This window comes from Meleagris gallopavo, chromosome 16 (assembly GCF_000146605.3).
Source record: "Meleagris gallopavo isolate NT-WF06-2002-E0010 breed Aviagen turkey brand Nicholas breeding stock chromosome 16, Turkey_5.1, whole genome shotgun sequence".
Taxonomy (NCBI): Eukaryota; Metazoa; Chordata; class Aves; order Galliformes; family Phasianidae; genus Meleagris; species Meleagris gallopavo.
In genome coordinates this window covers 5,478,653-5,494,034 of record NC_015026.2, presented here as the reverse complement: position 1 = coordinate 5,494,034, position 15,382 = coordinate 5,478,653, and the positions used below count along the sequence as shown (strand labels likewise).

Sequence of the window (15,382 nt, the reverse complement as noted above, 5' to 3'; positions counted from 1 at the left end):
CAGTAACAGAAATTGTTCTTTTAGAACTTCTAATTCTTCTGTCGTATTCTCACAATGCCTTTATTTGGCACAGAGAAATATATTTAAGTAATAAAGTGGTGACAAACTGACAAAAGCTTGAAATCAAAGCTAAATGACAATTGCCAGCACAGAGCACAGTAACGTCACTGAGACAGAAAGCTTAAAAAAACCCAAACAAACAAATCTGCATTGTAAATATCACTCTAACTACAGTGAAGTGCCTCTCTCTGCCCCTGTAATTAATTTTTCCTTTACCTTCATGCCTCAGCCACAGGGAGATTATGCATCCCAGCATCAGCAGCAAAGCGCTCCTGAGGCTTTTCCTAGATAATATTGTTCCCAGGCTTTGTATTTCATTCCTATGGTAGATTCTCGTTACCATATGAATAGGGCTCTTTAACAAGAAATATGAGCCAGATCTTCTCTCAGTGAATCAATGGGACAACTTCTTTCTTATTTGTGGCAAGATGGAGGGACTCCCTGATTCCAGTGGAACAATTTGAGATTTGGCCTTTGGACCAGAGGGCTTTTTGCCTTCCCACCACAAAGCATGGATGCTGGGCTGAAGCCTCACACATGCTTGGCTTTGCTCAGTACTCTCACATAGCAAAACACAGCAAGGCTGCTGGCTATGTGCCACATTTTCAATCCAGTCTGTGCCTCAACTGTTAAATTAGCAAAGAACATGGAATTCATTCATTTGCAGGAGATGAATCTGTAACAGCCACGTTTAGAAGCAGGGCTGCTTCAAACTTAAAATTCTTTCTACACGCGGCGTTTTTCAAAATGTATCATTGCCTAGCAGCTAACAAGAGCAGCAGGTTGTCCGTGGTGCAGTTTTTCCTTAAGAAACGATGTCACCAAATGCTACAAGGAGAAATCAGCATGTTGGCTGTCCTGGTGAGAAATGTGTAGCATCAGGCTCCTGCTGAGCACGATAAGGGCGGCATTAGCGCTCAGCAGCTGTCTGGTGGTGAGTGTGTTACAGAAGCAGCACATAATGCTGGAAGGTAGAGGCCTGACTCAGTTTATGTGCTGCTCCATCAGGAAGAACAAGTTCTGAAAAGTTAAAAGGACCATTCACGTATCTCTCAATTTTAAGTTAGGGATATTAATATTAAGCAGATGGAAGCACTTGAGAGCATTAAGAATAACAGTAAAGACAAACAAACTTGTGTTGATCACAGCGAATAAGAGAACAGCTGTGGCTGCAGACTGTACCCTCTCTCCCAGCCCATTGTACCTGGCACCGGATGAAGAGCTGAGCACACAGTGCGTGGGCTGCTGCTGGCCCTGGGGTGGCTCAGCACTGCTGTGGTGGGCAAGAAAATGGTTTCCTTGTGTAAAGTCTGACTGGGTCTGATGCTGCACACACCAGGGCTGCTGCATCTACTGGTATTTCTGTAACACGTGTGTTTGGCATGTACTGAGCAGGCTTTGGCAGGGATCAGGCAGAAGTGAATGCCTGCACATGACAACTTGTCAGGTAGCTCTGGCCTAGAGTTATTTTCTCTGACTCACTATTTCATATATTAATGTTTTTTATCATTAAACACACAGTCTTTGCCAAGATAGCTGTTTAAATGCCTGCAACTCTTTATGAGCAAATGTGAATGCACAGCTTCAGAGAAGGGTCCGTTTTTCTTTCTAAGTGATGGCTTCTATGATAGCTGTTATTTCTGAGTCTGAATTTCCCTGGATTTTGAACAGTGTGTATTTTAAAGATATAAATAGACTTTCGTTCAAAGTGGCTGTCTTGTACAGGCTGGATACAGACACTTCACTTGTCTTGGTGCAACAATTTCATCTGATTTACTATTTATAATATTCCTCTATTTTCGCTGTTTCCAGTGCCGCGCTACTTCATTTTTAACAGTGGCATTTACAGTGAATACAGACAAAATAACCGTATTATTCCTGTAACAAATAATAAAACTTACCTTGTTTGATAGGCTGCCGATTTGAGAAGGTGAGAGGCGTAACAAGGAATTTGGTTTCAGCTACCTGGACCCAGTGGTGCAGAATTTTTATTGTCCAGACACCAGGCCTCAGGGGCAAATTCAAGGGCGGTTTGTAGTGAGTAAATTCTGCGCTGGATTCAATGAGGATATCGTACGTCGCTGCTATGACGTTGACTGGGTCCACCCAGATGACAGTAACGGTGACGTTGGGGCCTTTTCCCCATTTCTGCATGCCAACTGGCTCATCTGTTGGTCCGAGGAGTCCTCCGAAATTCCGGAACAGCCTCTCCTTGGCATCCCACTCCGTGCCAATCTGAAATCAGAGACCACACCACTGCTAGCATCATCTCTGCAAGCTGACAGTCCTGTGTCAAGTAAGGGCTCTCAAGACACAAGTTATATTTCTCAAACAACTTCCACAAGGTACACAGATGAGTACTATCATAGTAAGAAAGATGTAATAGGCTCCAGTAGCTCTCCTTTTTTTCCACATGAAAGCAGTCAATAAAGGACCAAGTCCAGTGACCAAACACTGACTATTGCAATGCTTAGGACCTATTATCTCCTGAGACATCAACATGTATAGCACATTTGAGAGATGGAGCCTGCAACACAGATCTAGCCAGCTAGTGCTAAGAGTAAGGATGAGGCTTGTGCTGACTTCAGGACAATTCACATCAGGCCCTTTACTACAATTTATGCACGAGATGCTGTTTCCTTGCACTCCCTCCCCACATGATGCAAGTTACTTCTGGTGAACTCTTTTCTCACTGTCATAATAGTGACATTGTTTTTTTAATTATTCCTAAAATAACAGTAAAGCAGCTGATTCACAATCTAGTGTAAATATTTAATAGACCTTTCCTTTCTCTAGCAGCTTTCATATTTCACTGTTCTTTATATGAATTGTAATGGTTCACCCATAACCCACAGGATGATACAAATTTATGAGCTGTTCCATTGAGCACTTGTACACAACTGAAAAAAAACCCATCTGTAAACAGAGAGCATTAAAATGTAATAATTACCCTTCTTAGGTCAACTTTACTTTTTACTATTCCAGCACCAAGTCTGTGGGGGCTGCTCTGAAGGTAATGTCTCCTATTTTGTTATGTCGGCCCATGATGTCAGAGGCGGCTGTTGGTGGGATGGCAGCAGAGGTTGAACCTTCCCACCAACATCCCATTGCATGTTGCTGTGTGACAGACAGCAGCGGAGGGGCACTCTGACACAACGGCATCTGACATGGAAGGGTGGATGAAGAAAAGGGGTGGAATTGAATTTCTCCATGCAGAAAAAAACGGCGCCGACTGACATTCATGGACACTTTGTGACCATTGATGGAGACCAAACAGTGGCTGTGAGCACAGCTGAGGCAGTGGGTAATGCGTTTCAGCAACAATGCCATCAAAGCAGCTATAAGACAGTGTGTCATCTCTGCTGGTGCAGATTTTAATATGAGCGTGGCATGGAGCTCTTGTTCATCACTGGTGAAAATGCACAACTAATGGTGGTGACTGTGCTTTTTGTAGTTGAGAATTTGCTCTATTAAACAGTGCTATTATGTTCTTTATATCTATTATAATTTCCATGCAAATAAACAGGTGGCATTACTTTCAGAGCTGCTTACACAGCGTGTACTTACGGGGCTGACTGTTAACAAACCATTCTATCCATTCTCAAAAAGGCAACAGAGTGGATCACAGTACTGAATGTCTCATATTAGCTGTTGGTTGAAGTGTCTGTCTTCCTTGTCCCATAAGGTCCTGCTCTCATGACCTCAAATCAAAAGCAATCAGTATCAAAAAAGATTTGAGTGACCTCGTGGGAAGGGAAGAACAGAAGAAGCCCCTGGCTCTTTTTTGCAAGCAGATATCTGATGCCATTCCTTGGAGAGACATACAGATATCTTCACCAACCTGGAACTACAACCTTAGTAGCCCTCCTGGTGCTCATTGGCTTTAATCTCCAAACAAACAGCAGTGACGACCTATGAGTCGATCTGTTCCCTACACAGAAACCACGGGGTTCTCTCAGATGGGCTCTGGAGTCCCATGCACATGCAGACAGGATCCTCTCTTTCAGTAAATGTAGATATTTAAGATTTTCCCAATGCTGTCCTGTCCCTCATATTAACCACCTCACACGGGTCATGGGCAGAACCTGCTTTCCTGAAAATGTAACAAATGATCGTAGCTGATTTGCTTCAAAGATTTTTCTTCTAGATTTCATCTTAATTGATAAAAATAAGTGATCCCAGTTTAATGTTGAAATCCCTCAAATCTGGAAAACTTAACAACTACCTGATGTTTACTATCTATTTTGTATTTTGGAAACTGTCTGGTCCTGAGACCAACTTAAATAAGTCCCTGTGTTTGGCAGACAAATTACAGGAGGACTACTAGCAAAAAGCTACAAGGCCAGTAGAATAAAATCCTAAAATCCTAAACTCATCCTTCTTCATATGAATTACTCTACAGGACTATGACACAGCAGAATAAGAGACAAAATGAGCCTTCTAGTGCTCTGCCATCAGCCCAGCAGTGTCTGGTATTTCCAAGGTATTTCACCTCGCACACCAGCTAATCAAGCTTGACAGTGCAGCCCAGATATCAGACCCCAGCAGTGACTGCCTTGAGGAGCTGTCAGAGCCAACTCTCCTGACAAAGCCAACTGAATATGTATGGAAATAAGCTGAGAAAGAAAATTTCCTGGCCAGATCTCACTACCTACTCCACTGACCCTCACTGGGTATGGTGATATCACACCTACCTCTCAAGAGACTGGAAATAATGAAACCACAACACCTGAAGCAAACATGCACCCTCCGGGGCAAAGAAAACCCTGTAAGGAACAGCTGCTTCTGCAGTATTTCCTGGTATTTCTTACTGAACTGCTCCTTCAGGAAAGTAGGCTTTATCCTCAAGAATTAAACACGTTAAAGGCTTCCTTCCCAAACCCAGCAATGTTCAGAGCAGTTAACGGTCCAGGCCTGGACAAACTGGAGGTCGTGTTTCAGTCTATGGGTGAAGTCCCTCTAAAGCAGTGCTGACCATATGAGAATGGGAATAACATCATTCAGAGATCTTACTATCCAAGGATTTCCTGGAGATACCAGAGAAATACAAACTAAAACAGCATTCAGGAAGTAATGCCAACTTACCTCTTGGAGAGGGTCCTCCCATCATGAGACATACCTCACCCAAAGGCCACTGCCTTCTGTTTGAAAAGACTCCACCCAAACCAACCCATCACCCACCGCAGTTCCAGTCCCAGGATGGGAACCAGTGTGGGGCTGTAATCCTGCCATGCAGACAAAGCCCACAATGGAAAGCAGAGGGTGAAAGATGTGGTAGAAGCACCCAGTGCCATCTCACCGATGGCCACAGGATGCTGGAGAAGGGAAAGCATGGAGCTAAACACATCTGTTACAGGATCTGCCCTTTATTACCAGCTGCCAGCTGGAGGACATGCTTTCTGTGCTGCACAGCTTACAGGATAAGCTAGTTTTAGAAGCTCCATGTTTTAAAAAGAGTTTTACTTAAAGCACTATTGAGAGACTTGTAGCTTCTCCCTTGAACTTGACATGGCTGAATTCCCACTACTGAGATGTCTGATTTTACAGGTCAGAAGCTACCACAGTCCTGTAATATTTTTCACAGCCCCTTAAAACATTTGAAGCAGACTTTCACTTTCAAATGGAATACAGAAAGTACAGGCTGGAATCAAACAGTAATGAAGAACTGATAACATATGAAAAGATGTGGCACGGAAACCAACATTTTCCATATCATTATTTTAATCACCATTATTTTGAGCTTCAGGAGCAGGCACTGTGCATGGTGGATGTTTGGAAAGCTGGAACTCACTCACTGGCTTATAACTCCCTATTCTATCTCTGTTCAGTCCCCAGATAAAATTTTCCCAAGATAAATTATGCCTTGATTATGGGCTTCTGTCTCATTGCTCACCACAAACAGGACCATTAGGTTCACACAATGCGCACTAATTGCCTGCCACCTAGTTTATTTTATTCTCTGTGATGAATCACAAGTCTTAACAAGACTAGAAATGAACTTAGTGTTCCACTGATACACTCTGAGCTGAGACTTTTAGTACTCTACAGCAAATCAATCTTCTGCCTTCCACGTAAAAGTTATCATTGATCTGGACTAATTGGATATATATTATATGTATTATGTACAAGCCAATTTTAGGAGATGTGGGAGTTTCCAAGAAAAAAGGAGGAAACACTTGGAAATCTTCTTTCTTGGATTTCCTGTAAGGTTATTTTATTTTCTCAGCCAAAGACTGAGTACAGGAACCCAATGCAACTGGAACACTATTATTAACCCCACTGGTCGTTCACACAGTGTATGGTGATACATGGATGCAAAGTCTGAGAAGCAAAGCCAAGGAGCAGAGGGCAGGAAGGGCTGATCCTGCCCAGAGAGAACCTGTCTGTGCTGCCATTCTGGTTGTGTCTCAGTGACACAAAGGCACCCAGGAGCCTGCACACACAGCAAGTCTGTGCTCTTCCCAGCAGGTCCCACTGGTGTAAGCTGGGGACAAAACTCCTATTTAAAAGACTCCATTCAGTTTCAAGTTTCTGCCAAATTATGGGATGAAATTTGGAAAGAAAAAGAAAACCCACACAGATTTATGTCCCAGTGAGCCCAAATCATAAATTTCTGTTTTGGTGGTTAACCTGCAATCATCGATGTCCTCACCTGAGCTGAATTGCTAAATTTGCTTTACATTAGCTGGACTTCAACAAAGAGGTGGCATTTTAATAGCTGTAGCAGATGACAGACTTTGCAGCCACACTGAAACTGAAGAGGTTAATGCTGGATTTATACCAGGATAACTGAGAGAATCATTTGGCTCAGAGGCAGAGATGCCTGCTGGCCAACGGAGGGCAGAAATAAGACAAACATTTAAGAAACAATTAAATGTTTGACTTTGTGCCTCCTGGTCTTTTAGAACATAAATCATTTCTGAAAAGAGGACAATCCAAGAGTTTAGGTGAGAAAAAACAAGGAAGAGATGTAACCAACCACCAAAACTCTTTTCCCAGATTTCAAGTAGAAGAAAAGGTTTCCTCAGCCTAAAAAAAGCTCCCCAGTGACCAAATCCTTCCCATGCTTTGCACTGACACAGGTCACTGCAGCAGCAGATCCCTCCATGTCTACCTGTAGCCCAGCTATGGCTATGAAGACGGGCTCATCAGTGCAGCAGAGTTCAGGCATCCTCCCTGCAAGGTCACACTCTTCCTGTGTGTTGGGCACAATGCAGCAAGGGGGCCACTGACACACTGCTGCTTCCCCAGCAGGGGACACCAACACTGAGCATCGCTGCTCCAGGATATCTGCGGGCTTACGGTTGCTGCAGGGCTGGTTTGGGGGAAAAAAGGCTTGGTGCTAATGCACTGGAGCCAGAGGGCATCTGGCGCGTGGCCAGAGAGTAAATTCTGGTCCCACGAGTGCTCCCTCCCTACAACTGAGATGAAGTTACATGTATTCTTACTAAATATGTTTATTCTAGTTCTCAAATACTGAGTGAATGCGCTTGTTTCTATCATGCAGTTAGAAAAAGATTCCTGCTGCCAGCCCTGTTGCTTTTGAAAGAAGGACTCAGAGAAGGCATCAAGCTGAAAGTGAGATAAAAAATACCAAATAAACAGCAGAAGTACTCCTACAAATCACAAGCATTAAAGCTTGTATGTTCATTTATCACTGCATGAAATGGCAAGTCTACCATCAGACACATTGATAAACGAAACACACCTTCCATCCATCTCTTTAATGGCACATTAATGTCATGGATTTGCCACGCACACCAAAACACTGAATCCAACTCAGGCATTTCTTAATTGCCCAAGAAGATGGTAATTTATGGACTTGGCCATAATGACTGGAATGCATTTGTTCAATCAATTTTGTGCCTTAATTGAAATTTGTGGCTTAACAAGAAAAATCACAAAATTAACTGCTCAGACAGTTGTATCTTTAAAACAGAACACAGATGTCAGGTTCTATTAGTGGTCAACTTTCCTGAAATATTCTAGGGTACACTTTTTACACTATATGTCAGATACCGAGACAAATTCCTACAACAAATAACAGGATTTGTGAGAAATCTCAGCCACTACTGTGATGATTTTCTCTTTCATGTTACAACATCAATATTCTACTCAAATGTGGTACTGGTGCCTGACTATCACTAATTTCATGGTTTGTTTTCAGCATATTCTTGAGAGGAACGTTTACCACATCCTTGCTCACATCTGCATTTTTCAGCTCCCACGTCTCTCTCGCAGCAGTCACAACAATCGCAGTCACAGAACTTTTTAAGTTTCTGAGCCCCTTTTACCACAGTGAATGCCTTCAGTTTGTCAGAGGGAATGAGGGGACACTGAGAGTAACATAAGTGAGAGTTAACCATGGATCTGGGCTGGCAAACAATACTGCCTTTGATAAAGAAACTGCACTGCACTACAGAGCTACTCTCAGCTACAAATTACACGGAAATGCAGTTTCCAAAGGCTGCTGAACTAGTACATAATCTCTTCCGTGGCTCGTAACAGTGTGAATGAGTGGCTATGAATACTCACCTCTGAGAACTGCAATCTTCCAAAATCACTGGGCGGACTTGCGATCTTGAATACTTTCTTTGGCATCACCCATGTTTCCAAAGTCTCTAGTTTACTGACAGCCAGGTTGGTGGCGTGGTGTCTGATGAGGAAACCTTGGAAACGGTCAGCAAGGAAGTAAAGGTGGACAGAAACTGGGTGGCCCATGGGATAGTATCTGCAAAACAGCACATGCACACACTCATCAGTTACACAAGAGAGACATGAAATCTCCATTTACTTGGAGCTAATGGCTTAAGAAGCATTCATTTCAACTAGAAGATTCACCGCTGTACATTAAGAGATTTCAAATGCATTCATGACTCATTATCAAACATTCTTAGGCTGTTCTGATTACCCTGAAACACAGAAAATGTCAGCAGGAATATATACTCATTTAGAAGCTATCCGCAGCCATAAGCTCTTTAGGAGATACCTCTCTGTGCCATGCTAGCCAGCACCCCTCCCTTTCTACCTCTTCTGGGTAAAATGTGTCACCCAGAGATATCAGATTAAATGGATAAATGATAAACAGAGGAAAAACGATGTTCAAGAAATGTGCTTACTGCCCTACACTGGATGCTCTCCTTTCTTTCTGCCCTCAGCAGGGTTAGTCCCTATGCTACCTGACCGTGGGACAAAAGCAGGTTGGGGACAGCAGAGGGTGCTGCGAGACTGGATGAGGGTGAGCCCATGCCCCAGGCTGTTCTGCACACAGATCTGCTCCCCATGCACTCCTAAGGGCAGCACTTGGTAGGGCTGTGCAACGGCGATGGGAGCTGGGATCCGGTCCCCATATTTTAAGAAATCCCCTTGATGTTCTTTACAGATTTGAAACGATCTCCTGCCACAGTTTTTTTTACTCACAACTAACAAGAAACAGAAAAAAAGTCAAACAAAACCGCTACTTCAGAGACTTGGAAACTTTCTGCTACAGTTTGGATTTTAGAGACAATGTAGTCATTGATTCAGATTATTAAAGTCTATGGTCAATTGTCTGCTGTAGTCCCAGTAAGATTTGAAATGATGCATGAGCGCACACACAGATGAATTAATAACTAAAAATATGCTCACAGCTCCAAAATCAAGTCATCTGCTACTTCACAGCAGTGACATTAACTGTCAATCAGGTGTGTTTGCAACACATTCAAAGCCAAACAGTCTCAAAAGCCTCCCCATTCAAGTCAGCGAGGACTGGCTCCTCACGCTAGCGGTAAGAGAGCTAACCAAGAATGACGTTCCATTACCCTAATCCAGCAGCAGCCAGCAGGAAGTCTCTAGAGCCCAAGAAATAAACATAACAAGACGGGCTACAAACAGGGCCAGCAGTGACAGACCTAGTGAAAACACAGCACAGCTATGCAGCCAATACCAGCAACAATCTGACTTCTGTGCTGAGCACTAAGGCCTCCTGTTTCATATGTGCAGCAGCAAATATTTACAATACCCTTGAAATAGTCTGAGTAAATTGTCTCTTGGCAGCAGTGAGTAAAAACATCTAGAGATGGTGAGAAATAAATTAAATCTCAAGCGCACATTAACGCTGTTCCCACTGAAGATGCTGATCTGCAATCTAATTCGGTAGCTGAGCAGTTTGCACGAGGCACATCTTTCTGAGGCTGCCCCTTGTTAGAACAGCGTGCAAGGCAGTTTCTTACAGATGTCTCCCAGGCAGCTGTGGGCAGCAGCATGGGACTGGCTCTAAATGTGCAGCGCCTCCAGCAGTGTGAAATGAGCTGCTCTGATGACTGCTATCAGCTAACTTTCTGCTGCTAATAGCCCTGATGGCACTGGGAATACTGTCGAGGTGCTCAGCCCTAATGCATGCCTGCTGTCACTGCTTTAGAGACATGCAGAATCACGAGAGGAGGAGGAGGAAGTTCATAAATGCATACATGCAGAAAGACAACAGAATATCCATAGAGAAGAGATGTGAACCGTAACCTGAAGATTATTCACTTTGCTGTGATTTAAACCAGACACGGACACTTGGAGGGGCTAAGGTAGAAACAAAGTCCCCAGTCCCTATCACTGCTTGCAATTCCTTCTTGAGCTGTCTGTGGGGCTGCAGTCCACTGTAAGGCAGCCAGGCTTTATCCCGAGGACAGCTGCAATCAGCAGTGGATGACGTGACTTCCCTATTTATAATCTGAAGCAAGCTTGAAAAGCACCTTGAGTTCCTGTGCAATGAAAAGCTCCCCAGAAATGATACTGATTACTGATATAAATTATCATTGGAACACCAGCAAAAGGAATAAGCACGGAAGTAATTGTTGCATTATTTCAGTACTGGCTATACATAGCTCCCATCCTCTCTGCTGGCTTCACTCTGCAGGACAAATGACCCCAGGACTTCTTTCAGTCTGCCTTTATTTCATATAAGGAAGTTACGCTACTAGTGATTATTTATAACTAATTGTTATTGATCTCTTACTGCTCTGTACTGCTAACCTTTAATGGCAAAGCTGTAATAGGAACCAGGAACCATTGCCACATCTTTCTAAATGGGACACTGCTCAGCACTTTCATAACTGAGAAAGTCACAGTGCATTCAAAAACACAAGAAAGGCCCGCTCCATCTGTCAAACTACAAGGACTCTCTCAAATGCTTCCTAGCTCATCCTGTATATGTTTTCTATTAAGATTACAAAAGGCAGGGTCCCAAAAATACACTTTGAGAGAGGAATTATGAGACTGCTGTATAGTAAGACTTAAAAAGATGAAGCCTCTCAGCTAAGCAGCTTCAGATGTGTGTGCAGGCAGCAAGCATCCACCACGAAGTAAACCCTCACTATGCAAGTCTGACTCTTGGAATTCTCCCTTCAAAACATTTTTATACTGAATTCCTATTTGCTAGGCTTATACACAAAAAAGGAATTTAGAATATGGCTTTTATTTGCTATATATATGTATATATTTATATATACACACGTTTTATTTATTTGACGTTAATGGATCCCACTTGTTGCAACATTTTTGGCATGGATGGCTGCAGCAAGCAAGCAAATCCTGCTCAAGCAAGCACTTCTCTGTGCTCCGTGTATGTGCCCAGGGGAACAAACAAGCAAAGACCATTAACCTGCCTGGTTTACATTAATTCTGAAATCCTGTCCTGTGCTTTGGTAAGCATAATAGAGGTGAGCATGACCTCTGCTGCCATCACACAGAGGCTTTAGGAGCTGTGGGTGTAATACACTCGCTGAAATTAATAAAGAAAAATGCAGCAGCAGGGGCAGCGGTGCCCGACTGGATCCTGTCAGTCCTCATCAGGCTGCAGAGGAGCTCCTTTATAAGTGCAGCAAATAGGTCACCTAACGTCAACTCTGAACAACCAACACTTTGTTACAGGCATAAATACTCCTGGAAATCACAGCTGTACACTTGCAGTCACCTGGCTCCATTCTGGCTACAAACTCCCTGCCAACACATCCCAGCAGAACCTCCTTCAGTCTTCAGAAACACTCAGAAACGACCAAGAGCCCAACTGACCTGCAGCTGTTGTCCCCGGTGGAGTGAAAGGAGCTCTCGGCTCTGCGCAGGCCCAGGCGGACGAAGGCGTGGTACATGGTGAGCGCCACGTCGCTGAGGCTGTGCACGCCGTCGGGCTCGTCGTACACGTTCTCCCAGTAGGAGCGGAGGCCAGGGGTGCCGGGCGGGTAGTTGCCGTACAGGTAATAGTCCAACTGGCCGATTATCTCCTGGTTCACCACAGCTTCAAATTTGCGGGCGAAGAAAGTTGGCCTGGCAGTCTGCTGCGGTGAGGTGAAAGGAAAAGAGACAAACTGAGGACGTGAGCAGAACTTCCCCGCAGATAAAGGTGGCTTGAATGGCACCAGTGGTTAAGGTTCAGTTAAAAGCTATGCAATAACTCAACAAAAATGCAGATGGTTCTGGCCTGGATGTGAGAAACATCGGCCCGAGGTCCCCCTGAGGCAGCCAGCGCTACAGGAGTGCTCTGCCCTGGACTCAGCATCACCCATTCAAAACACATTTCTTTGCCATCAGGAACAAATTCAATGACCAGTAAAGGCACAGGATCAGATCAGACCGAAGGGGAAGCACAGCGGAGGTTCCCATTATTTGGCCTCCCTGGGAGGTCCTCCACCACTGGGCCGTCTTGACTTGGTGGAGATTATGCTGAGGTGTTAAGAGAATGTTCTACCATTGCATGAAACCTCAAAGGAACAGGGTGATTACAGTCTGTAGCTCTACTCAGCATGCTGTCATTACAAACAACCACATCTTCCTGAATTTTCAGGCAGCACTGCATTCAAACGAGGTGAAAATGCTAAATCATTTTAGAGAATTAAAAAGAAGGCAAATGAGGCATTATGGCTGTTACTAATATGTAGGATATTGAAAAAAAAATCAAATTAAAAGAAACTGAGCAGTTTAAGGAAAATCACATCTTGCACTGCTACTCTTCTGATAGAAAAGCATCCTTTGTTTCTTAGACATGGGATTTTTGAGCACTGTAAATTGTTTATTGGTGTGAAAAGCATTTTTGGAAAAGAAAAATATTGAGTGTGACAAATGGCCAAATAAAATATCAGAAATTAAATTATTTTCCTATCTATCTCTTATGGTGCATTTTATCCCTTTTGTTTGGGGACAGACAGAACAAATAATGCACAACTCCATCATTTCACTCATCCAATTAAGTAGTCAAGTGGGTCAGTTATTTTGAAATAATGGCTGGGATAACCCTAGAAGTCAACACGGTAAGCTGTGCTTTTAAAACTCAGCCACAATTCCTCAATCACTTTACAGACTACTCTGCAGGCAAATACTCTCACAGGTAACAGACACAATGGCTAATGCAACGTGTGAACGCAGTCTTAGAGAAAACAAAGCTGCAGCAGGCTATTAGGACACTTTTCGCTAGTGAATAAAACAGGGCAGGGCCCATTCTCTGGTCCTGAGGCAAGTGGAGTGATGAAGTCTGCATCTGTACAGCTTGGACTATTCCCTACAGACAGAATGGACTCATTTACCTGCACTGGTAACAACAGCTGGCCTCTTCCCTTGAGCCATACTCTGTCACTGCTGGTAGGCATGAGTCAAAAATATGTCACAAAGAATCCTAACATTTAAATGATGTGTGGGGATTACTGTGTGCCAGTTCCTACCCCACACCCTGGTCCTGCTTGGTTTATTGCTGTAAACACAAGCAAAATGGGCACTTAGGGCAAAATAATGACACCTGTGCTGTCACCTGATTCATCTAAAACTGAACCAGACACAAGTTTCTTTCAAGTCTGGTTTCTAAAGCAGTAATCCTCATAGCCCACAAAGACATCAGAATTACTGCACAGTTTGGGTTCCTTCCCTGCTGTCCATTCTTTGTATGTTTTCAGAAAAAACCCACAGTCTTTAGAAGGCACTTTTTATTTATGTTGGTGCTTGAACACTGCTTTGGCCTGCTCGGAACGAACTCTCTAGACCAGACAGCAGCATCAGCCAGGTCTCATGGCTAGCTACTAGGGAAGCAATGCACACATCTGGATACCAAGAATGTGAGACAACAGCTGTATTATGCCCAAGCACATTGACAGGAACCAGGAGAATTTAGAACAAATATAATCTGTGCACAAATATAAATGGCACAGATGACAACAGTACTTTTTCTCTGCTGTGCCAAGCATTTTGTGCCTGGAGCCACCTCCCACTGCCTTGCTCTGAAAGCTCTCCACATGCAGGAGGGACTGGGGAAGGCACCCTACACCTCCATGTCAGCGGTCTCACAGACATCCTCTGCTCTGCACTTGACACAATTGCAGGCATACTACTGCATATGCTACTCAACTTTTAAAAGCTTTTAAAAATCCTTTGTTTTGCCTTGCTCATATTCAGACATGCGTTCTGACGTGCCAAGGAGTTCAAAAGTGCCTGAGATGGTTGAAAATTCTTTTGAGGATGTTCGTTTTCACTCTCAGACAGCACATGCTGTGGGCTCTCTGATCTCCTCCTCTGCAGCTTGCTTTGTGTCTCTGTGGAAACCGCAAGTGAGACTTCTGGCATGGCGTGTTCATCCGAGGGGCTCTCATCAGGCACAGTGTCATAGGGGGCCTTTAATGTCTATTCTAATGCTGAACATTCCCTCACAGCTCAGTTTACCTGATAGTTGCTGTGGGTTGTTTTCCCAGCCTGGAGCAGATCCACCTCTGCAAATTTGCAGGATCATTTTAAGGCTTCCCATTTGTTCTTTGCTGGAGACTCTCCTGGGATTAGAGTCTGGGACAGCAGAGCCCCTCCTAGATAACATCTCATTTGCTCCTTTTTGACCGCCTGCGTCTCTGACTTCAACCATGTCTGGTAGGCAGCACAGCACAGTAAAAGTCTCTCTTTTGGAGCAGTCATTTTTGTGCTGTAGGGTAACTCATTCCCTATCCCACACAAAGCCTGAACAAACATGCTTTATGCAAGGAGCCTTGAGAGCCGGAGGGATGGAACTGCAAATCTGGTGATCTTGAAACAAGCACTTGTTCATTCTTCACAGAAGATACACAGGCCAGATACAGTCTTGAGAGTGAGTGCTCCCCTGAGCACAAAGATTTGCTCTCATGTCTGCCTTGAGGATACTGTATCACAAAGGAACCAATTAAACTTTTTGAGGCAGTCCTGCCAAGCCTGCGTGACCAGAAGTTCCTAACTCTGGCTTCCAAAACCACGAGGCAAACAGAAATATAATTGTGTTAAAGAATACAATAATGAAAACTGATTTGCCTTGTGCTATGCAAGCAATTCTAGTCAATTTTTCAGCTTTATT

The 15,382-nt window shown here is 43.8% G+C and overlaps 1 protein-coding gene across 1 annotated transcript in view; it reads right to left on the bottom strand.

Annotated features, from left to right (window-relative positions):
* Positions 1-15,382, bottom strand: part of XYLT1 (xylosyltransferase 1) — an 86,596-nt gene that overhangs the window by 13,016 nt on the left and 58,198 nt on the right. The window contains exons 8-10 of the mRNA XM_031555777.1: positions 12,103-12,365; positions 8,596-8,791; positions 1,962-2,295 (exon numbers count right to left, since the gene is read on the bottom strand). Of these exons, the coding sequence (XP_031411637.1) occupies positions 1,962-2,295; positions 8,596-8,791; positions 12,103-12,365 (793 nt within the window). The remainder of the gene's footprint in view (positions 1-1,961; positions 2,296-8,595; positions 8,792-12,102; positions 12,366-15,382) is intronic.